This window comes from Eucyclogobius newberryi, unplaced genomic scaffold (assembly GCF_026437365.1).
Source record: "Eucyclogobius newberryi isolate DKJ021-1_F unplaced genomic scaffold, fEucNew1.0.hap1 SCAF_49, whole genome shotgun sequence".
Classification (NCBI taxonomy): domain Eukaryota; kingdom Metazoa; phylum Chordata; class Actinopteri; order Gobiiformes; family Gobiidae; genus Eucyclogobius; species Eucyclogobius newberryi.
Window position 1 is genome coordinate 392786 of NW_027316156.1, and position 22994 is coordinate 415779.

The 22994-nt window shown below is 54.0% G+C and overlaps 1 protein-coding gene across 1 annotated transcript in view; it reads left to right on the plus strand.

The window, feature by feature from the left end:
* LOC140380584 (sentrin-specific protease 6-like) overlaps nt 1-18712 on the plus strand; it is a 60422-nt gene extending 41710 nt beyond the window's left edge. Inside the window, exons 14-23 of the mRNA XM_072464451.1 lie at nt 1387-1520; nt 2013-2129; nt 2262-2384; nt 5007-5099; nt 5886-6283; nt 17455-17543; nt 17633-17718; nt 17793-17861; nt 18254-18404; nt 18478-18712. Of these exons, the coding sequence (XP_072320552.1) occupies nt 1387-1520; nt 2013-2129; nt 2262-2384; nt 5007-5099; nt 5886-6283; nt 17455-17543; nt 17633-17718; nt 17793-17861; nt 18254-18404; nt 18478-18696 (1479 nt within the window). The 3' untranslated portion in view covers nt 18697-18712. The remainder of the gene's footprint in view (nt 1-1386; nt 1521-2012; nt 2130-2261; nt 2385-5006; nt 5100-5885; nt 6284-17454; nt 17544-17632; nt 17719-17792; nt 17862-18253; nt 18405-18477) is intronic.
* The last annotated feature ends 4282 nt before the right edge of the window (nt 18713-22994 follow it).

Below are 22994 nucleotides of genomic sequence, written 5' to 3' on the forward strand. Positions count from 1 at the left end.
AGGATGTCATTTGTCACCATGACAAGAGCAGTCTCAGTCACCATGACAACAGCAGTCTCAGTCTCCATGACAACAGCAGTCTCAGTCGCCATGACAACAGCAGTCTCAGTCGCCATGACAACAGCAGTCTGTCTCCATGACAACAGTCTCAGTCACCATGACAACAGCAGTCTCAGTCACCATGACAACAGCAGTCTCAGTCACCATGACAACAGTCTCAGTCACCATGACAACAACAGTCTCAGTCGCCATGACAACAGCAGTCTCAGTCGCCATGACAACAGCAGTCTCAGTCGCCATGACAACAGCAGTCTCAGTCGCCATGACAACAGCAGTCTCAGTCGCCATGACAACAGCAGTCTCAGTCTCCATGACAACAGTCTCAGTCACCATGACAGCAGTCTCAGTCACCATGACAACAGCAGTCTCAGTCACCATGACAACAGTCTCAGTCACCATGACAACAGCAGTCTCAGTCACTATGACAACAGTCTCAGTCACCATGACAACAGCAGTCTCAGTCTCCATGACAACAGCAGTCTCCATGACAACAGCAGTCTCAGTCACCATGACAACAGCAGTCTCCATGACAACAGCAGTCTCAGTCACCATGACAACAGCAGTCTCAGTCACCATGACAACAGCAGTCTCAGTCACCATGACAACAGCAGTCTCAGTCACCATGACAACAGTCTCAGTCACCATGACAACAGCAGTCTCAGTCACTATGACAACAGCAGTCTCAGTCTCCATGACAACAGCAGTCTCCATGACAACAGCAGTCTCAGTCACCATGACAACAGCAGTCTCCATGACAACAGCAGTCTCAGTCACCATGACAACAGCAGTCTCAGTCACCATGACAACAGCAGTCTCAGTCACCATGACAATAGTCTCAGTCACCATGACAATAGTCTCAGTCACCATGACAACAGCAGTCTCAGTCACCATGACAATAGTCTCAGTCACCATGACAACAGCAGTCTCAGTCACCATGACAATAGTCTCAGTCACCATGACAACAGCAGCACTAAAACCTGAAAAACATCTAATGAGGTGTTTATTAAGAGGAAATCTGAGATGGGCCGATAATGACTCAGGACTGCCCCTCCCCCTGACCACTCCCACTGACCCCTGCTCTTCTTTAGGAGAGGCTTTATGACCCCTGACCCCTGCTCTTCTTTAGGAGAGGCTTTATGACCCCTGACCCCTGCTCTTCTTTAGGAGAGGCTTTATGACCCCTGACCCCTGCTCTTCTTCATGACCACTGTTTTCAAAGACATTAGAAATGTTTCAGATCTAGAACGTGTGGTTTCATAAAGCTGCTCAGACACTTCAGAGTTACAGAACCTGTCACTCACTGGTGAAGTGTCATTTGTGTTCCAGGTTAAACCCGTTCCTTCCAGACCCAGTCCAGGATCGCTCAGGACCCGAATGTCCACGAGGCACAAACCCAACGACTTTGAGTCCGACGACGAGATGATGGAGCTGCAGCCGACGTTCACCGGCCCAATCGTCAAGTACGAGACCTTTAATCTAACCTTTATTTAACCAGGAGAGTCCATGACCCAAGGGAGTCCATGACCCAAGGGAGTCCATGACCCAAGGGTGTCCATGACCCAAGGGTGTCCATGACCCAAGGGTGCCCAAGGGAGTCCATGACCCAAGGGAGTCCATGACCCAAGGGAGTCCATGACCCAAGGGAGTCCATGACCCAAGGGTGTCCATGACCCAAGGGAGTCCATGACCCAAGGGTGCCCAAGGGAGTCCATTACCCAAGGGAGTCCATTACCCAAGGGAGTCCATTACCCAAGGGAGTCCATGACCCAAGGGAGTCCATGATTTCAGAAGGACAAAGTGTGATTTAAAAACAGGGCAAACCTCCCTACAAAAAGGGCACATGAACCTTCGGACTAGCCAACCTTCATCGCTTTCTCTTGTTGCAGGCTGATGGTGCTTGGTGGTGCTTGATGGTGCTTGGTGGTGCTTGATGGTGCTCTCTCTCGTTGCAGGCTGATGGTGTATCCTCCGCCTCCGGCCAAAGGCGGCATCTCCGTCACTAACGAGGACTTGCACTGTCTGAACGACGGAGAGTTCCTCAACGACGTCATCATAGACTTTTACTTAAAGTGAGGAGCTGCTCTTTGTGCAGTTACACAGCACGTTACACATGTCAATCAAGTGTCAACTAAAGGAAAGAAAGAAATGATGGAAGAAGCTGCTGTGTTTATGCTTTTGTCACTCATGAAAGACTTTTGCAGGTATTTGGTTCTGGAGAAGTTGAAAAAGGAGGACGCTCAGAGGATCCACGTGTTCAGCTCCTTCTTTTACAAACGTCTGAATCAGAGAGAGCGACGTAACGGGCCGGACCCTTCCAACCTGCCGTACGTCTCACACTCACCCGCAGGGGGCGCCGTGTCCCACATTATTACAGGGTTTGTGTCTGTGTTGATAATATTTGTGACAGAAACGCTAAAGAGCTTGATGCTGTCCTTGAAACCTTCAGTCTTACTCAGCATGTGAGAGGCTCCACCCACAGCAAAGGACACACTCTAGATCTCATAATTACAAAGGGGGTAAATATTTCAAATGTTAATGTGATCGATGTTGCTCTGTCTGATCATTTCTGTGTCTTCTTTGACCTGTCTGTTTCTCCCAAACCTCCGGTTGGTCCTGCAGTTGTTCAGAGGAGACACATAAGTGATGGCACAGGTGCACTGTTTATGGAAATGATAAACTTCGAAAATGTCTCATGTTCTAATGTAAATGATTTGTTGAACTCTGTTACATTTAGTGTTTTGAATGTTCTGGACACCATCGCCCCTATAAAGGCTAAAATGGTTAAAAATAAGCAGAAGGCGCCGTGGAGAAATGATGATTGGGTCAGGGCACAGAAAAGGGAGTGCCGCAGGGCCGAACGGAAATGGCGCAAGTCAAAGCTCCAGGTTCAAAAAGAGATTTACAAAGAAAAGCTGAACATGTACAACCTAATCTTATGTAGAACTAGGGAAAGATATTTTTCTGAAATAATTGGAAGCTGCAGTAACAACTCGCGTGTCCTGTTTGCCACAGTAAACAGATTAACAAACCCTCCAGCTCAGCTGCCGTTAGAACTCATTTCCACATCCAAGTGTAATGAGTTTGCATTATTCTTTAATGACAAAGTTCAGGGCATTAAAAATGCTATAAATCCCACAATGCAAAAAATTACCCTAAAACCACCAAGACACTTAGAGCTAACTCACTTTGCACCAGTAACTGACAAAACTGTCCATGAGATCATCACCAGTCTGAGTTCATCTACATGCTGCCTTGATGTGTTACCCACCAGATTTCTAAAGTCTGTGCTGAACAGTTTGTTAGCACCATTCACTCACATAGTTAACATGTCGCTTCAATCTGGAACATTCCCAATGTCTTTGAAAACTGCGGTCATAAAGCCTCTCCTAAAGAAGAGCAGTCTTGATGCCGCAGTACTGAGTCATTACCGGCCCATCTCTAATCTGCCATTTTTGGGCAAAGTCCTTGAAAAGGTTGTTTACCAACAGCTCACAGATTTCTTCTTAATAAACAACTCATTTGATGTTTTTCAGTCAGGTTTTAGACCTCATCACAGCACTGAGACTGCTCTTGTCAAGGTGACAAATGACATCCGCCTGAACACTGACACGGGCAAAGCCTCAGTCTTAATTCTGTTAGATCTGAGTGCTGCTTTTGACACTGTCGATCATGGGATCCTCTTACAGAGACTAGAGGACTGGGTGGGCGTCACTGGCACTGCCCTAAACTGGTTAAGGTCCTATCTGGAAGACAGGAAGTACTTTGTTGAAATTGGTAGCTGTGTCTCAGACCACATGACCCTGACCTGTGGAGTGCCCCAAGGGTCAGTCCTGGGTCCCCTTCTGTTCAACCTCTACATGCTGCCGTTAGGTCAGTTGATATGCAGTGAAAATGTGTCCTATCACAATGATGCAGACGACACTCAGATCTATGTTTCACTATCGGCAGGTGACTATTCACCAGTAGATTCACTCTGTCACTGCATCCAACAGATCAGTTTGTGGAGGCAAAACAACTTTCTCCAGCTGAACTCAGACAAGACTGAAATAATCGTTTACGGCCCACAGAAACAAAGAGAAAGTGTTAGCGGTCACCTCCAGAGTCTCGCTCTAAAACCTACAAACCAAGTTAGAAATCTGGGGGTAATAATGGACTCAGACTTGAACTTTAATAGCCACGTCAAATCAATAACATCAGCAGCTTTTTACCATCTAAAAAACATTGCCAAAATCAAAAATATAGTGTCAAAACCAGTTTTAGAGAGACTTATCCATGCGTTTGTCTCCAGTAGATTAGACTACTGTAACGGCCTGCTCACTGGTCTCTCCAAACGAGCTGTAAAACAGCTGCAGTACATCCAGAACGCTGCTGCTCGGGTCCTGACTAGAACCAGGAAGTACGATCACATTAGTCCTGTTCTCAGGTCTCTGCACTGCCCCCTGTGGCTCAGAGAATAGACTTTAAAGCAGCTCTGCTTGTGTACAAGTCTCTCCATGGCCTAGCACCAAAGTACATCTTGGATATGTTAGTGCCATATGAACCATCTCGGACTCTGAGGACCTCAGGGACCGGCCTCCTGCGGGTGCCCAGAGTCAGGACAAAACATGGGGAATCTGCGTTTCAGTTTTATGCAGCTAAAATCTGGAACATTCTTCCTGAAGATGTGAGACAGGCTTCTACTCTGACAATGTTCAAATCTAAGCTAAAAACAGTTTTGTTTAGCTGCGCATATGACTGAAGGGATTTTTTCTTTGCACTCTTCTCTTTGTTTGTGATTTTATTAGTTTAGAAAATCAGTTGGATTGATAATTTTTAATTTAGTTAATTTTATTGTATTTCTGTAATTTCTTTGTGATTTGAATGCATTTTTCCTGCTGTGAAGCACTTTGATTTGCCTTGTGTATGAAATGTGCTCTACAAATAAACTTGCCTTGCCTTGTGCTCAGGCTCCAGAAGAAGAAGCACAACCGCGTGAAGACCTGGACTCGACACGTGGACCTGTTTCAGAAGGACTTCATCTTTGTCCCCATTAACGAGTCGTGAGTGAAGTCCTGCTTTAGACCTGCTTTAGTCCTGCTTTAGTCCTGCTTTAGTCCTGCTTTAGTCCTGCTTTAGTCCTGCTTTAGTCCTGCTTTAGACCTGCTTTAGTCCTGCTTTAGTCCTGCTTTAGTCCCGCTTTAGACCTGCTTTAGTCCTGCTTTAGTCCTGCTTTAGTCCTGCTTTAGTCCCGCTTTAGTCCTGCTTTAGTCCTGCTTTAGACCCGCTTTAGACCTGCTTTAGTCCTGCTTTAGTCCTGCTTTAGTCCTGCTTTAGACCTGCTTTAGTCCTGCTTTAGTCCTGCTTTAGTGCCGCTTTAGTCCCGCTTTAGACCCGCTTTAGTCCTGCTTTAGTCCTGCTTTAGACCTGCTTTAGTCCTGCTTTAGACCTGCTTTAGTCCTGCTTTAAACCTGGTTTAGACCTGCTTTAGTCCTGCTTTAGTCCTGCTTTAGTCCTGCTTTAGTCCTGCTTTAGACCTGCTTTAGACCTGCTTTAGACCCGCTTTAGTCCTGCTTTAGTCCTGCTTTAGTCCTGCTTTAGACCTGCTTTAGTCCTGCTTTAGTCCTGCTTTAGTCCTGCTTTAGACCTGCTTTAGTCCTGCTTTAGTCCTGCTTTAGTCCTGCTTTAGACCTGCTTTAGACCCGCTTTAGTCCTGCTTTAGTCCTGCTTTAGGTCTTTGCCACAGTTAGTCCTGCTTTAGGTCTTTGCCACAGTTAGTCCTGCTTTAGGTCTTTGCCACAGTTAGTCCTGCTTTAGGTCTTTGCCACAGTCCTGACTCTTCTTCTTAGGGCTCACTGGTACCTGGCTGTCATCTGCTTCCCTGGCCTGGAGCGCCCTCTGCTGGAGCCAAACCCTCAGTTCCAGGGCCAGAGTCCAATTCTCCAGCCCCAAACGGAGGAGCCCATCCCTGACCACTGTCGCCCGCTGTCGCCCTGTCCGTCCCCCGAGCCGGACGAGACCCGGGGGACGGACGGAGAGGAGACCCAAGAGAAGACTCAAGAGAAGACCCAAGAGGAGACCCAAGAGGAGACCCAAGAGGAGACCCAAGAGGAGACCCAAGAGGAGACCCAAGAGGAGACCCAAGAGGAGACCCAAGAGGAGACCCAAGAGGAGAGCCAGGATGAGGAGATCCAGGACGAGATCCAGGACGAGAACCAGGAGAATGTGCCGGAACAGAGCTTCACCAGTGAGTCCCACTCCTGTTTCTGTCCTTTAAAGGCACGACTTTGACTTGAGACTTGGAGCGGACGTGTTTCTGTTTCTGAGTTAAACAGCTACAAACGTTAATGAGCGTCAGACCTCTGTGACTTCTGAGACCTCTGTGACTTCCTGTGACTTCTTGTGACTTCAGTGACTTCTTGTGACTTCTTGTGTCTTCTTGTGACTTCCTGTGACTTCCTGTGACTTCCTGTGACTTCTTGTGACTTCTTGTGACTTCTTGTGACTTCTTGTGTCTTCTTGTGTCTTCTTGTGACTTCTGTGTCTTGTGACTTCTGTGACTTCTTGTGACTTCCTGTGACTTCTTGTGTCTTCTTGTGACTTCTTGTGACTTCTGTGACTTCTTGTGACTTCTTGTGACTTCTTGTGTCTTCTTGTGACTTCCTGTGACTTCCTGTGACTTCCTGTGACTTCTTGTGACTTCCTGTGACTTCTTGTGACTTCTTGTGTCTTCTTGTGTCTTCTTGTGACTTCTGTGTCTTCTTGTGACTTCTGTGACTTCTTGTGACTTCCTGTGACTTCTTGTGTCTTCTTGTGACTTCCTGTGACTTCTTGTGACTTCTGTGACTTCTTGTGACTTCTTGTGACTTCCTGTGACTTCTTGTGACTTCCTGTGACTTCTGTGACTTCCTGTGACTTCTTGTGACTTCAGTGACTTCTTGTGATTTCCTGTGACTTCCTGTGACTTCCAGTGACTTCTTGTGACTTCAGTGACTTCCTGTAACTTCCTGTGACTTCCTGTGACTTCTTGTGACTTCCTGTGACTTCTTGTGACTTCAGTGACTTCTGTGACTTCCTGTGACTTCAGTGACTTCATTGACTTCCTGTGACTTCAGTGACTTCTTGAGACTTCAGTGACTTCTGTGACTTCCTGTGACTTCAGTGACTTCATTGACTTCCTGTGACTTCAGTGACTTCTTGAGACTTCAGTGACTTCTGTGACTTCCTGTGACTTCAGTGACTTCATTGACTTCCTGTGACTTCAGTGACTTCTTGAGACTTCAGTGACTTCCTGTGACTTCCTGTAACTTCCTGTGACTTCCTGTGACTACTTTTGACTTCCTGTGACTTCTTGTGACTTCCTGTGACTTCTTGTGACTTCCTGTGACTTCTTGTGACTTCCTGTGACTTCCTGTGACTTCTTGTGACTTCTTGTGTCTTCTTGTGACTTCTTGAGACTTCAGTGACTTCTTGAGACTTCTTGTGACTTCAGTGACTTCCTGTGACTTCCTGTGACTTCTTGTGACTTCCTGTGACTTCCTGTGACTTCTTGTGACTTCCTGTGACTTCCTGTGACTTCTTGTGACTTCTTGTGTCTTCTTGTGACTTGAGACTTCAGTGACTTCTTGAGACTTCTTGAGACTTCAGTGACTTCTTGTGACTTCTTGTGACTTCAGTGACTTCCTGTGACTTCCTGTGACTTCTTGTGACTTCCTGTGACTTCCTGTGACTTCCTGTGACTTCTTGTGACTTCTTGTGTCTTCTTGTGACTTGAGACTTCAGTGACTTCTTGAGACTTCTTGAGACTTCAGTGACTTCTTGTGACTTCTTGTGACTTCAGTGACTTCCTGTGACTTCTTGTGACTTCCTGTGACTTCCTGTGACTTCTTGTGACTTCTTGTGTCTTCTTGTGACTTGAGACTTCAGTGACTTCTTGAGACTTCAGTGACTTCTTGTGACTTCTTGTGACTTCAGTGACTTCCTGCGACTTCTTGTGACTTCCTGCGACTTCTTGTGACTTCCTGCGACTTACTGCGACTTCCTGTGACTTCATTGACTTCCTGCGACTTCCTGTGACTTCATTGACTTCCTGCGACTTCCTGTGACTTCATTGACTTCCTGAGACTTCAGTGACTTCCTGCGACTTCTGAGACCTGGTTTTGGAAATGTGTTTATCACTTTAAATAAATAAGTCCAGTTACAGAATCTTCTCCTTCTCCTCGTCCAGACTTATTCTTCCATCTTTGTTTAGTTGTGTTTGTCTCATTGTGTAAATGATGGATCTAAATCTGCACAAACCCGATCATTAATATTCACAGAGAGAAGAAGAGACAAAGAAACAATAAGTTCAATTATCCGGAGAGAGAATAGATCACACTGACAGCACCTCCCCCTGTCACAGCACCTCCCCCTGTCACAGCACCTCCCCCTGTCACAGCACCTCCCCCTGTCACAGCACCTCCCCCTGTCACAGCACCTCCCCCTGTCACAGCACCTCCCCCTGTCACAGCACCTCCCCCTGTCACAGCACCTCCCCCTGTCACAGCACCTCCCCCTGTCACACTGACAGCACCTCCCCCTGTCACACTGACAGCACCTCCCCCTGTCACAGCACCTCCCCCTGTCACAGCACCTCCCCCTGTCACAGCACCTCCCCCTGTCACAGCACCTCCCCCTGTCACACTGACAGCACCTCCCCCTGTCACAGCACCTCCCCCTGTCACAGCACCTCCCCCTGTCACAGCACCTCCCCCTGTCACAGCACCTCCCCCTGTCACAGCACCTCCCCCTGTCACAGCACCTCCCCCTGTCACAGCACCTCCCCCTGTCACAGCACCTCCCCCTGTCACAGCACCTCCCCCTGTCACAGCACCTCCCCCTGTCACAGCACCTCCCCCTGTCACAGCACCTCCCCCTGTCACAGCACCTCCCCCTGTCACAGCACCTCCCCCTGTCACAGCACCTCCCCCTGTCACAGCACCTCCCCCTGTCACAGCACCTCCCCCTGTCACAGCACCTCCCCCTGTCACAGCACCTCCCCCTGTCACAGCACCTCCCCCTGTCACAGCACCTCCCCCTGTCACAGCACCTCCCCCTGTCACAGCACCTCCCCCTGTCACAGCACCTCCCCCTGTCACAGCACCTCCCCCTGTCACAGCACCTCCCCCTGTCACAGCACCTCCCCCTGTCACAGCACCTCCCCCTGTCACAGCACCTCCCCCTGTCACAGCACCTCCCCCTGTCACAGCACCTCCCCCTGTCACAGCACCTCCCCCTGTCACAGCACCTCCCCCTGTCACAGCACCTCCCCCTGTCACAGCACCTCCCCCTGTCACAGCACCTCCCCCTGTCACAGCACCTCCCCCTGTCACAGCACCTCCCCCTGTCACAGCACCTCCCCCTGTCACAGCACCTCCCCCTGTCACAGCACCTCCCCCTGTCACAGCACCTCCCCCTGTCACAGCACCTCCCCCTGTCACAGCACCTCCCCCTGTCACAGCACCTCCCCCTGTCACAGCACCTCCCCCTGTCACAGCACCTCCCCCTGTCACAGCACCTCCCCCTGTCACAGCACCTCCCCCTGTCACAGCACCTCCCCCTGTCACACTGACAGCACCTCCCCCTGTCACAGCACCTCCCCCTGTCACAGCACCTCCCCCTGTCACACTGACAGCACCTCCCCCTGTCACAGCACCTCCCCCTGTCACACTGACAGCACCTCCCCCTGTCACAGCACCTCCCCCTGTCACAGCACCTCCCCCTGTCACAGCACCTCCCCCTGTCACAGCACCTCCCCCTGTCACAGCACCTCCCCCTGTCACAGCACCTCCCCCTGTCACAGCACCTCCCCCTGTCACAGCACCTCCCCCTGTCACACTGACAGCACCTCCCCCTGTCACAGCACCTCCCCCTGTCACACTGACAGCACCTCCCCCTGTCACAGCACCTCCCCCTGTCACACTGACAGCACCTCCCCCTGTCACAGCACCTCCCCCTGTCACAGCACCTCCCCCTGTCACAGCACCTCCCCCTGTCACAGCACCTCCCCCTGTCACAGCACCTCCCCCTGTCACAGCACCTCCCCCTGTCACAGCACCTCCCCCTGTCACACTGACAGCACCTCCCCCTGTCACAGCACCTCCCCCTGTCACACTGACAGCACCTCCCCCTGTCACAGCACCTCCCCCTGTCACACTGACAGCACCTCCCCCTGTCACAGCACCTCCCCCTGTCACACTGACAGCACCTCCCCCTGTCACAGCACCTCCCCCTGTCACAGCACCTCCCCCTGTCACAGCACCTCCCCCTGTCACAGCACCTCCCCCTGTCACAGCACCTCCCCCTGTCACAGCACCTCCCCCTGTCACAGCACCTCCCCCTGTCACAGCACCTCCCCCTGTCACAGCACCTCCCCCTGTCACAGCACCTCCCCCTGTCACAGCACCTCCCCCTGTCACAGCACCTCCCCCTGTCACAGCACCTCCCCCTGTCACAGCACCTCCCCCTGTCACACTGACAGCACCTCCCCCTGTCACAGCACCTCCCCCTGTCACACTGACAGCACCTCCCCCTGTCACAGCACCTCCCCCTGTCACAGCACCTCCCCCTGTCACAGCACCTCCCCCTGTCACACTACCTCCCCCTGTCACACTGACAGCACCTCCCCCTGTCACACTGACAGCACCTCCCCCTGTCACACTGACAGCACCTCCCCCTGTCACAGCACCTCCCCCTGTCACAGCACCTCCCCCTGTCACAGCACCTCCCCCTGTCACAGCACCTCCCCCTGTCACAGCACCTCCCCCTGTCACAGCACCTCCCCCTGTCACACTGACAGCACCTCCCCCTGTCACAGCACCTCCCCCTGTCACAGCACCTCCCCCTGTCACACTGACAGCACCTCCCCCGTCACAGCACCTCCCCCTGTCACACTGACAGCACCTCCCCCTGTCACAGCACCTCCCCCTGTCACAGCACCTCCCCCTGTCACAGCACCTCCCCCTGTCACAGCACCTCCCCCTGTCACAGCACCTCCCCCTGTCACAGCACCTCCCCCTGTCACAGCACCTCCCCCTGTCACAGCACCTCCCCCTGTCACAGCACCTCCCCCTGTCACAGCACCTCCCCCTGTCACAGCACCTCCCCCTGTCACAGCACCTCCCCCTGTCACAGCACCTCCCCCTGTCACAGCACCTCCCCCTGTCACAGCACCTCCCCCTGTCACAGCACCTCCCCCTGTCACAGCACCTCCCCCTGTCACAGCACCTCCCCCTGTCACAGCACCTCCCCCTGTCACAGCACCTCCCCCTGTCACAGCACCTCCCCCTGTCACAGCACCTCCCCCTGTCACAGCACCTCCCCCTGTCACAGCACCTCCCCCTGTCACAGCACCTCCCCCTGTCACAGCACCTCCCCCTGTCACACTGACAGCACCTCCCCCTGTCACAGCACCTCCCCCTGTCACAGCACCTCCCCCTGTCACAGCACCTCCCCCTGTCACAGCACCTCCCCCTGTCACAGCACCTCCCCCTGTCACAGCACCTCCCCCTGTCACACTGACAGCACCTCCCCCTGTCACAGCACCTCCCCCTGTCACACTGACAGCACCTCCCCCTGTCACAGCACCTCCCCCTGTCACACTGACAGCACCTCCCCCTGTCACAGCACCTCCCCCTGTCACACTGACAGCACCTCCCCCTGTCACAGCACCTCCCCCTGTCACAGCACCTCCCCCTGTCACACTGACAGCACCTCCCCCTGTCACAGCACCTCCCCCTGTCACACTGACAGCACCTCCCCCTGTCACAGCACCTCCCCCTGTCACACTGACAGCACCTCCCCCTGTCACAGCACCTCCCCCTGTCACACTGACAGCACCTCCCCCTGTCACAGCACCTCCCCCTGTCACAGCACCTCCCCCTGTCACAGCACCTCCCCCTGTCACAGCACCTCCCCCTGTCACAGCACCTCCCCCTGTCACAGCACCTCCCCCTGTCACAGCACCTCCCCCTGTCACAGCACCTCCCCCTGTCACAGCACCTCCCCCTGTCACAGCACCTCCCCCTGTCACAGCACCTCCCCCTGTCACAGCACCTCCCCCTGTCACAGCACCTCCCCCTGTCACAGCACCTCCCCCTGTCACAGCACCTCCCCCTGTCACAGCACCTCCCCCTGTCACAGCACCTCCCCCTGTCACAGCACCTCCCCCTGTCACAGCACCTCCCCCTGTCACAGCACCTCCCCCTGTCACAGCACCTCCCCCTGTCACAGCACCTCCCCCTGTCACAGCACCTCCCCCTGTCACAGCACCTCCCCCTGTCACAGCACCTCCCCCTGTCACAGCACCTCCCCCTGTCACAGCACCTCCCCCTGTCACAGCACCTCCCCCTGTCACAGCACCTCCCCCTGTCACAGCACCTCCCCCTGTCACAGCACCTCCCCCTGTCACAGCACCTCCCCCTGTCACAGCACCTCCCCCTGTCACAGCACCTCCCCCTGTCACAGCACCTCCCCCTGTCACAGCACCTCCCCCTGTCACAGCACCTCCCCCTGTCACAGCACCTCCCCCTGTCACAGCACATCCCCCTGTCACAGCACATCCCCCTGTCACAGCACATCCCCCTGTCACAGCACCTCCCCCTGTCACAGCACCTCCCCCTGTCACAGCACCTCCCCCTGTCACAGCACCTCCCCCTGTCACAGCACCTCCCCCTGTCACAGCACCTCCCCCTGTCACAGCACCTCCCCCTGTCACAGCACCTCCCCCTGTCACAGCACCTCCCCCTGTCACAGCACCTCCCCCTGTCACAGCACCTCCCCCTGTCACAGCACCTCCCCCTGTCACAGCACCTCCCCCTGTCACAGCACCTCCCCCTGTCACAGCACCTCCCCCTGTCACAGCACCTCCCCCTGTCACAGCACCTCCCCCTGTCACAGCACCTCCCCCTGTCACAGCACCTCCCCCTGTCACAGCACCTCCCCCTGTCACAGCACCTCCCCCTGTCACAGCACCTCCCCCTGTCACAGCACCTCCCCCTGTCACACTGACAGCACCTCCCCCTGTCACAGCACCTCCCCCTGTCACACTGACAGCACCTCCCCCTGTCACAGCACCTCCCCCTGTCACACTGACAGCACCTCCCCCTGTCACAGCACCTCCCCCTGTCACAGCACCTCCCCCTGTCACAGCACCTCCCCCTGTCACACTGACAGCACCTCCCCCTGTCACAGCACCTCCCCCTGTCACACTGACAGCACCTCCCCCTGTCACAGCACCTCCCCCTGTCACACTGACAGCACCTCCCCCTGTCACAGCACCTCCCCCTGTCACACTGACAGCACCTCCCCCTGTCACAGCACCTCCCCCTGTCACACTGACAGCACCTCCCCCTGTCACAGCACCTCCCCCTGTCACACTGACAGCACCTCCCCCTGTCACAGCACCTCCCCCTGTCACACTGACAGCACCTCCCCCTGTCACACTGACAGCACCTCCCCCTGTCACAGCACCTCCCCCTGTCACACTGACAGCACCTCCCCCTGTCACAGCACCTCCCCCTGTCACAGCACCTCCCCCTGTCACACTGACAGCACCTCCCCCTGTCACAGCACCTCCCCCTGTCACACTGACAGCACCTCCCCCTGTCACAGCACCTCCCCCTGTCACAGCACCTCCCCCTGTCACAGCACCTCCCCCTGTCACAGCACCTCCCCCTGTCACAGCACCTCCCCCTGTCACAGCACCTCCCCCTGTCACACTGACAGCACCTCCCCCTGTCACAGCACCTCCCCCTGTCACACTGACAGCACCTCCCCCTGTCACAGCACCTCCCCCTGTCACACTGACAGCACCTCCCCCTGTCACAGCACCTCCCCCTGTCACACTGACAGCACCTCCCCCTGTCACAGCACCTCCCCCTGTCACACTGACAGCACTTCCCCCTGTCACAGCACCTCCCCCTGTCACAGCACCTCCCCCTGTCACAGCACCTCCCCCTGTCACAGCACCTCCCCCTGTCACAGCACCTCCCCCTGTCACAGCACCTCCCCCTGTCACACTGACAGCACCTCCCCCTGTCACACTGACAGCACCTCCCCCTGTCACAGCACCTCCCCCTGTCACAGCACCTCCCCCTGTCACAGCACCTCCCCCTGTCACAGCACCTCCCCCTGTCACAGCACCTCCCCCTGTCACAGCACCTCCCCCTGTCACAGCACCTCCCCCTGTCACAGCACCTCCCCCTGTCACACTGACAGCACCTCCCCCTGTCACAGCACCTCCCCCTGTCACAGCACCTCCCCCTGTCACAGCACCTCCCCCTGTCACAGCACCTCCCCCTGTCACAGCACCTCCCCCTGTCACAGCACCTCCCCCTGTCACACTGACAGCACCTCCCCCTGTCACAGCACCTCCCCCTGTCACACTGACAGCACCTCCCCCTGTCACAGCACCTCCCCCTGTCACACTGACAGCACCTCCCCCTGTCACAGCACCTCCCCCTGTCACACTGACAGCACCTCCCCCTGTCACAGCACCTCCCCCTGTCACACTGACAGCACCTCCCCCTGTCACAGCACCTCCCCCTGTCACACTGACAGCACCTCCCCCTGTCACAGCACCTCCCCCTGTCACACTGACAGCACCTCCCCCTGTCACAGCACCTCCCCCTGTCACACTGACAGCACCTCCCCCTGTCACAGCACCTCCCCCTGTCACAGCACCTCCCCCTGTCACACTGACAGCACCTCCCCCTGTCACAGCACCTCCCCCTGTCACACTGACAGCACCTCCCCCTGTCACAGCACCTCCCCCTGTCACACTGACAGCACCTCCCCCTCTCACAGCACCTCCCCCTGTCACACTGACAGCACCTCCCCCTGTCACAGCACCTCCCCCTGTCACACTGACAGCACCTCCCCCTGTCACAGCACCTCCCCCTGTCACACTGACAGCACCTCCCCCTGTCACAGCACCTCCCCCTGTCACACTGACAGCACCTCCCCCTGTCACACTGACAGCACCTCCCCCTGTCACAGCACCTCCCTCTGTCACACTGACAGCACCTCCCCCTGTCACAGCACCTCCCCCTGTCACAGCACCTCCCCCTGTCACAGCACCTCCCCCTGTCACAGCACCTCCCCCGTCACACTGACAGCACCTCCCCCTGTCACAGCACCTCCCCCTGTCACAGCACCTCCCCCTGTCACAGCACCTCCCCCTGTCACACTGACAGCACCTCCCCCTGTCACAGCACCTCCCCCTGTCACACTGACAGCACCTCCCCCTGTCACAGCACCTCCCCCTGTCACACTGACAGCACCTCCCCCTGTCACACTGACAGCACCTCCCCCTGTCACAGCACCTCCCCCTGTCACACTGACAGCACCTCCCCCTGTCACAGCACCTCCCCCTGTCACACTGACAGCACCTCCCCCTGTCACAGCACCTCCCCCTGTCACACTGACAGCACCTCCCCCTGTCACAGCACCTCCCCCTGTCACAGCACCTCCCCCTGTCACACTGACAGCACCTCCCCCTGTCACACTGACAGCACCTCCCCCTGTCACACTGACAGCACCTCCCCCTGTCACACTGACAGCACCTCCCTGTACAGCTGTCACTAAAGACTCAAGAGGAGTGTTCTTGATGTGAACTGGACTTGAATCAGAATTAGAAGTTACTATATTAAAATGGAAATACTTTGATGCTCTTCAGGGCCTTTTATAATCCAAGAATCAGTATCAGTATCAGTATCAGTATCAGTATCAGTATCAGTATCAGTATCAGAATCAGAATCAGTATCAGTATCAGTATCAGTATCAGAATCAGAATCAGAATCAGTATCAGTATCAGTATCAGTATCAGTATCAGTATCAGTATCAGTATCAGTGGGTGCAACACACACATTGAACTCTGAGCACTAAAGGGCATGACATGTCCATGAAATATAGAATATATAAAGTGATGTAGTGCAATAGGAAATGGTGATATGTACATGATACAAATGTATTCATGAGAAATCACACATTTGAAAAAATATATATATAATAATTCCGCTTTATCTCAGTTTCACTGAGGCCGACATGTTCCGGCCTTTAGGGCTCTTCATCACATATGGTCTGAACTGCTCTAAGGGACTGGGGTCCAAAACAGTTCTGACAAGACACAAGACACTGGTGAATAATCACATTAAACTGTTGAAGACTTTCAGCAGAGGCATCTCGGGCCCCTCGGGCCCCTCGGGCCCCTGCCTTATACAGGAACATACCTGCTCCTCCTCCTCAGCGAGAGCTGACGTTATTAGACCCCAACTCACATGAGGTCTTCCCTTTTGGCCCCTCCCCTGATTGACAACAGCACACGCCTGTTTTCTAGGGCAAAGGTAAAAAGCATAATACATTATTTCATTAGTTCAGAAAACATATTTAATAAATCCAACTGTAAAGATGGTCTTATGTCGTCTTGTGTGTGTCTCATTGTGTGTAAAGATGCTCTTATGTCCTCTTGTGTGTCTCATTGTGTGTAAAGATGGTCTTATGTCGTCTTGTGTGTGTCTCATTGTGTGTAAAGATGGTCTTATGTCCTCTTGTGTGTCTCATTGTGTGTAAAGATGGTCTTATGTCCTCTTGTGTGTGTCTCATTGTGTGTAAAGATGCTCTTATGTCGTCTTGTGTGTGTCTCATTGTGTGTAAAGATGGTCTTATGTCCTCTTGTGTGTGTCTCATTGTGTGTAAAGATGGTCTTATGTCCTCTTGTGTGTGTCATTGTGTGTAAAGATGGTCTTATGTCCTCTTGTGTGTCTCATTGTGTGTAAAGATGGTCTTATGTCGTCTTGTGTGTGTCTCATTGTGTGTAAAGATGGTCTTATGTCCTCTTGTGTCTTTGTGGATTGGTTTGGGAGGATTTGTTCCGTTCTTTTGGACAGAATTGAGGTGAATAAACGTCACATTCAGAATAGAAATAGTCTCTATGAGGCACAGTCCTGTCGCTCCTTCTTTTGGTCTCAGGGACATGATGGACTCTTACACACGAGGAGGGAGGAGTTTCACAGTAGGAGGGAGGAGTTTCACAGTAGGAGGGAGGAGTTTCACAGTAGGAGGGAGGAGTTTCACAGTAGGAGGGAGGAGTTTCACAGTAGGAGGGAGGAGTTTCAGACTAGGAGGGAGGAGTTTCAGACTAGGAGGGAGGAGTTTCAGACTAGGAGGGAGGAGTTTCACAGTAGGAGGGAGGAGTTTCACAGTAGGAGGGAGGAGTTTCACAGTAGGAGGGAGGAGTTTCACAGTAGGAGGGAGGAGTTTCACAGTAGGAGGGAGGAGTTTCACAGTAGGAGGGAGGAGTTTCACAGTAGGAGGGAGGAGTTTCACAGTAGGGGGGAGGAGTTCTCCTGAAGCCTTTGTGATGATGATCTGGTGTTTCAGGTGAACTTCACAGGATCAGCGTCTGTTACGGTTCTCGAGGGAAAGACGAGGATCCTTTCACTTTCTCTGACGACCACAGCTCCTGTCAGGTCTGCTCTACAGGGGCGGGGCACAGGGGCGGGGCACAGGGGCGGGGCACAGGGGCGGGGCACATGATCATCTTCATCTTTCTGTTCAGGACGAGTGCAGTGAAGATGGAGCTCTCGCTGTCGACGCCCCCAACGACACCTCCAATTTAGCCTTAAAACCAACGCTCTGTAAACAGTGAGTACATGTACCAGGGGGGCCGGGGGGCCCGCGGGGCCCGCACCAGGACTAAAGCTCTTCTCTTCTCACAGGCCTTGTATCCTCATCATGGATTCTCTCAGAGGTCCAGCTCGGTCCAGTGTCGTCAAGACACTTCGAGAGTGAGTCAAACACACACACAACCAGCTGCGCTTGTTTCACACTCTGGGCGCTTGTTGCAGGTACCTGGAGGTGGAGTGGCAGGTGCGCTTGTTTCACACTCTGGGCGCTTGTTGCAGGTGCCTGGAGGTGGAGTGGCAGGTGCGCTTGTTTCACTCTGGGCGCTTGTTGCAGGTACCTGGAGGTGGAGTGGCAGGTGCGCTTGTTTCACTCTGGGCGCTTGTTGCAGGTACCTGGAGGTGGAGTGGCAGGTGCGCTTGTTTCACTCTGGGCGCTTGTTGCAGGTACCTGGAGGTGGAGTGGCAGGTGCGCTTGTTTCACTCTGGGCGCTTGTTGCAGGTACCTGGAGGTGGAGTGGGAGGTGCGCTTGTTTCACTCTGGGCGCTTGTTGCAGGTACCTGGAGGTGGAGTGGGAGGTGCGTCGCAGCTCTGGGAGGAGCTTTAACAAAGAGGTGATGAAAGGCTCGAGTCCCAGAGTTCCTCAGCAGGACAACTTCAGTGACTGCGGCGTGTACGTGCTGCAGTACGTGGAGAGCTTCTTCCAGGTCAGAACATCTCCACCTTCAGAATGTTTCATGGGTCAAACCAGAACTAAAGCCAAGACTTTCTCTTTTGCAGAATCCCATCCTTAGTTTCCATTTTCCTCTGAACCTGTCGGACTGGTTTCCTCCTCAGCGGATGAAGACCAAGCGCAAGGAAATCAAGGACCTGATTTTAGGACTTCAATCGCAACAACTGCAAAGGCAAAACCCTCCCAATCCAGACTGTGCTGCAGGCTCGTCAGAAGAACCCGAAATCCAAGAAACTGCTCCGTCACAGCCACTTCTCAGCCTCTGAAGCTCCCTGAAGCTCCCTGAAGCTCCCTGAAGCTCCCTGAAGCCTCTGAAGCTCCCTGAAGCTCCCTGAAGCCTCTGAAGCTCCCTGAAGCCTCTGAAGCTCCCTGAAGCTCTCTGAAGCCTCTGAAGCTCCCTGAAGCCTCTGAAGCTCCCTGAAGCTCTCTGAAGCTCCCTGAAGCTCCCTGAAGCCTCTGAAGCTCCCTGAAACCTCACAAACTGCTGCTTTTGGGGGATACAGACTTTGTACTGACAGAACATGAACTGTGACACATTTATCACTGTGGCTCCGTTAATTTAAGAACATGTAGAATAATCATATGGAAGTTTCAACGTGTCCATTTGCTTCATTAAACTCTGCAGTAGAAAAAGTTCAAGGTTTATTTATGTTTCGTTGCCTTAAAAAAATAAAAACGTGTTTTTTTTTTAATTTAAAACTAAAAAGTAATTTAAACATTTGTTTCTTTGATTCTCATAAAATCTGTTCATTCTGTAACTTTTACTGTGATTCATTTTCAAACGGGCCAAGTGGGCCAGGGTTAGCTTTGTGCCAGGCTTAGGGTTAGCTTTGGGCCAGGGTTAGGGTTAGCTTTGGGCGAGGGTTAGCTTTGTGCCAGGCTTAGGGTTAGCTTTGGGCCAGGGTTAGGGTTAGCTTTGGGCGAGGGTTAGCTTTGTGCCAGGGTTAGGGTTGGCTTTGGGCCAGGGTTAGCTTTGGGCCAGGGTTAGGGTTAGCTTTGGGCCAAGGTTAGGGTTAGCTTTGGGCGAGGGTTAGCTTTGGGCCAGGGTTAGGGTTAGCTTTGTGCCAGGGTTAGGGTTAGCTTTGGGCCAGGGTTAGCTTTGGGCCAGGGTTAGGGTTAGCTTTGGGCCAAGGTTAGGGTTAGCTTTGGGCCAGGGTTAGGGTTAGCTTTGGGCCAAGGTTAGGGTTAGCTTTGGGCCAGGGTTAGGGTTAGCTTTGGGCCAGGGTTAGGGTTAGCTTTGGGCCAAGGTTAGGGTTAGCTTTGGGCCAGGGTTAGGGTTAGCTTTGTGCCAGGCTTAGGGTTAGCTTTGGGCCAGGGTTAGGGTTAGCTTTGGGCGAGGGTTAGCTTTGTGCCAGGCTTAGGGTTAGCTTTGGGCCAGGGTTAGGGTTAGCTTTGGGCGAGGGTTAGCTTTGTGCCAGGGTTAGGGTTGGCTTTGGGCCAGGGTTAGCTTTGGGCCAGGGTTAGGGTTAGCTTTGGGCCAAGGTTAGGGTTAGCTTTGGGCGAGGGTTAGCTTTGGGCCAGGGTTAGGGTTAGCTTTGTGCCAGGGTTAGGGTTAGCTTTGGGCCAGGGTTAGCTTTGGGCCAGGGTTAGGGTTAGCTTTGGGCCAAGGTTAGGGTTAGCTTTGGGCCAGGGTTAGGGTTAGCTTTGGGCCAAGGTTAGGGTTAGCTTTGGGCCAGGGTTAGGGTTAGCTTTGGGCCAGGGTTAGGGTTAGCTTTGGGCCAAGGTTAGGGTTAGCTTTGGGCCAGGGTTAGGGTTAGCTTTGGGCCAAGGTTAGGGTTAGCTTTGGGCCAGGGTTAGGGTTAGCTTTGGGCCAAGGTTAGGGTTAGCTTTGGGCCAGGGTTAGGGTTAGCTTTGGGCCAAGGTTAGGGTTAGCTTTGGGCCAGGGTTAGGGTTAGCTTTGGGCCAGGGTTAGGGTTAGCTTTGGGCCAGGGTTAGCTTTGGGCCAGGGTTAGGGTTAGCTTTGGGCCAGGGTTAGGGTTAGCTTTGGGCCAGGGTTAGGGTTAGCTTCGGGCAAGGGTTAGGGTTAGCTTTGGGCCAGGGTTAGGGTTAGCTTTGGGCCAGGGTTAGGGTTAGCTTCGCGCCAGGGTTAGGGTTAGCTTTGGGCCAGGGTTAGGGTTAGCTTTGGGCCAGGGTTAGCTTTGTGCCAGGGTTAGGGTTAGCTTTGGGCCAAGGTTAGGGTTAGCTTTGGGCAAGGGTTAGGGTTAGCTTTGGGCAAGGGTTAGGGTTAGCTTTGGGCCAAGGTTAGGGTTAGCTTTGGGCCAGGGTTAGGGTTAGCTTTGGGCCAAGGTTAGGGTTAGCTTTGGGCCAAGGTTAGGGTAAGCTTTGGGCCAGGGTTAGGGTTAGCTTTGGGCCAAGGTTAGGGTTAGCTTTGGGCCAGGGTTAGGGTTAGCTTTGGGCCAGGGTTAGGGTTAGCTTTGGGCCAGGGTTAGCTTTGGGCCAGGGTTAGGGTTAGCTTTGGGCCAGGGTTAGGGTTAGCTTTGGGCCAGGGTTAGGGTTAGCTTCGGGCAAGGGTTAGGGTTAGCTTTGGGCCAGGGTTAGGGTTAGCTTTGGGCCAGGGTTAGGGTTAGCTTCGCGCCAGGGTTAGGGTTAGCTTTGGGCCAGGGTTAGCTTTGGGCCAGGGTTAGCTTTGTGCCAGGGTTAAGGTTAGCTTTGGGCCAAGGTTAGGGTTAGCTTTGGGCAAGGGTTAGGGTTAGCTTTGGGCAAGGGTTAGGGTTAGCTTTGGGCCAAGGTTAGGGTTAGCTTTGGGCCAGGGTTAGGATTAGCTTTGGGCCAGGGTTAGGGTTAGCTTTGGGCCAAGGTTAGGGTTAGCTTTGGGCCAGGGTTAGGGTTAGCTTTGGGCCAAGGTTAGGGTTAGCTTTGGGCCAGGGTTAGGGTTAGCTTTGGGCCAAGGTTAGGGTTAGCTTTGGGCCAGGGTTAGGGTTAGCTTTGGGCCAGGGTTAGGGTTAGCTTTGGGCCAAGGTTAGGGTTAGCTTTGGGCCAGGGTTAGGGTTAGCTTTGGGCCAGGGTTAGCTTTGGGCCTGGGTTAGCTTTGGGTCAGGGTTAGGGTTAGCTTTGGGCCAAGGTTAGGGTTAGCTTTGGGCCAGGGTTAGGGTTAGCTTTGGGCCAGGGTTAGCTTTGGGCCTGGGTTAGCTTTGGGTCAGGGTTAGGGTTAGCTTTGGGCCAGGGTTAGGGTTAGCTTTGGGCCAGGGTTAGGGTTAGCTTCGGGCAAGGGTTAGGGTTAGCTTTGGGCCAGGGTTAGGGTTAGCTTTGGGCCAGGGTTAGGGTTAGCTTCGGGCCAGGGTTAGGGTTAGCTTTGGGCCAGGGTTAGGGTTAGCTTCGGGCAAGGGTTAGGGTTAGCTTTGGGCCAGGGTTAGGGTTAGCTTTGGGCCAGGGTTAGGGTTAGCTTCGCGCCAGGGTTAGGGTTAGCTTTGGGCCAGGGTTAGGGTTAGCTTTGGGCCAGGGTTAGCTTTGTGCCAGGGTTAGGGTTAGCTTTGGGCCAAGGTTAGGGTTAGCTTTGGGCAAGGGTTAGGGTTAGCTTTGGGCCAAGGTTAGGGTTAGCTTTGGGCCAGGGTTAGGGTTAGCTTTGGGCCAGGGTTAGGGTTAGCTTTGGGCCAAGGTTAGGGTTAGCTTTGGGCCAGGGTTAGGGTTAGCTTTGGGCCAGGGTTAGCTTTGGGCCTGGGTTAGCTTTGGGTCAGGGTTAGGGTTAGCTTTGGGCCAAGGTTAGGGTTAGCTTTGGGCCAGGGTTAGGGTTAGCTTTGGGCCAGGGTTAGGGTTAGCTTTGGGCCTGGGTTAGCTTTGGGTCAGGGTTAGGGTTAGCTTTGGGCCAGGGTTAGGGTTAGCTTTGGGCCAGGGTTAGGGTTAGCTTCGGGCAAGGGTTAGGGTTAGCTTTGGGCCAGGGTTAGGGTTAGCTTTGGGCCAGGGTTAGGGTTAGCTTCGCGCCAGGGTTAGGGTTAGCTTTGGGCCAGGGTTAGGGTTAGCTTTGGGCCAGGGTTAGCTTTGTGCCAGGGTTAGGGTTAGCTTTGGGCCAAGGTTAGGGTTAGCTTTGGGCAAGGGTTAGGGTTAGCTTTGGGCCAAGGTTAGGGTTAGCTTTGGGCAAGGGTTAGGGTTAGCTTTGGGCCAAGGTTAGGGTTAGCTTTGGGCCAGGGTTAGGGTTAGCTTTGGGCCAGGGTTAGGGTTAGCTTTGGGCCAAGGTTAGGGTTAGCTTTGGGCCAAGGTTAGGGTTAGCTTTGGGCCAGGGTTAGGGTTAGCTTTGGGCCAAGGTTAGGGTTAGCTTTGGGCCAGGGTTAGGGTTAGCTTTGGGCCAAGGTTAGGGTTAGCTTTGGGCCAGGGTTAGGGTTAGCTTTGGGCCAAGGTTAGGGTTAGCTTTGGGCCAGGGTTAGGGTTAGCTTTGGGCCAGGGTTAGCTTTGGGCCTGGGTTAGCTTTGGGTCAGGGTTAGGGTTAGCTTTGGGCCAGGGTTAGGGTTAGCTTTGGGCCAGGGTTAGGGTTAGCTTCGGGCAAGGGTTAGGGTTAGCTTTGGGCCAGGGTTAGGGTTAGCTTTGGGCCAGGGTTAGGGTTAGCTTCGCGCCAGGGTTAGGGTTAGCTTTG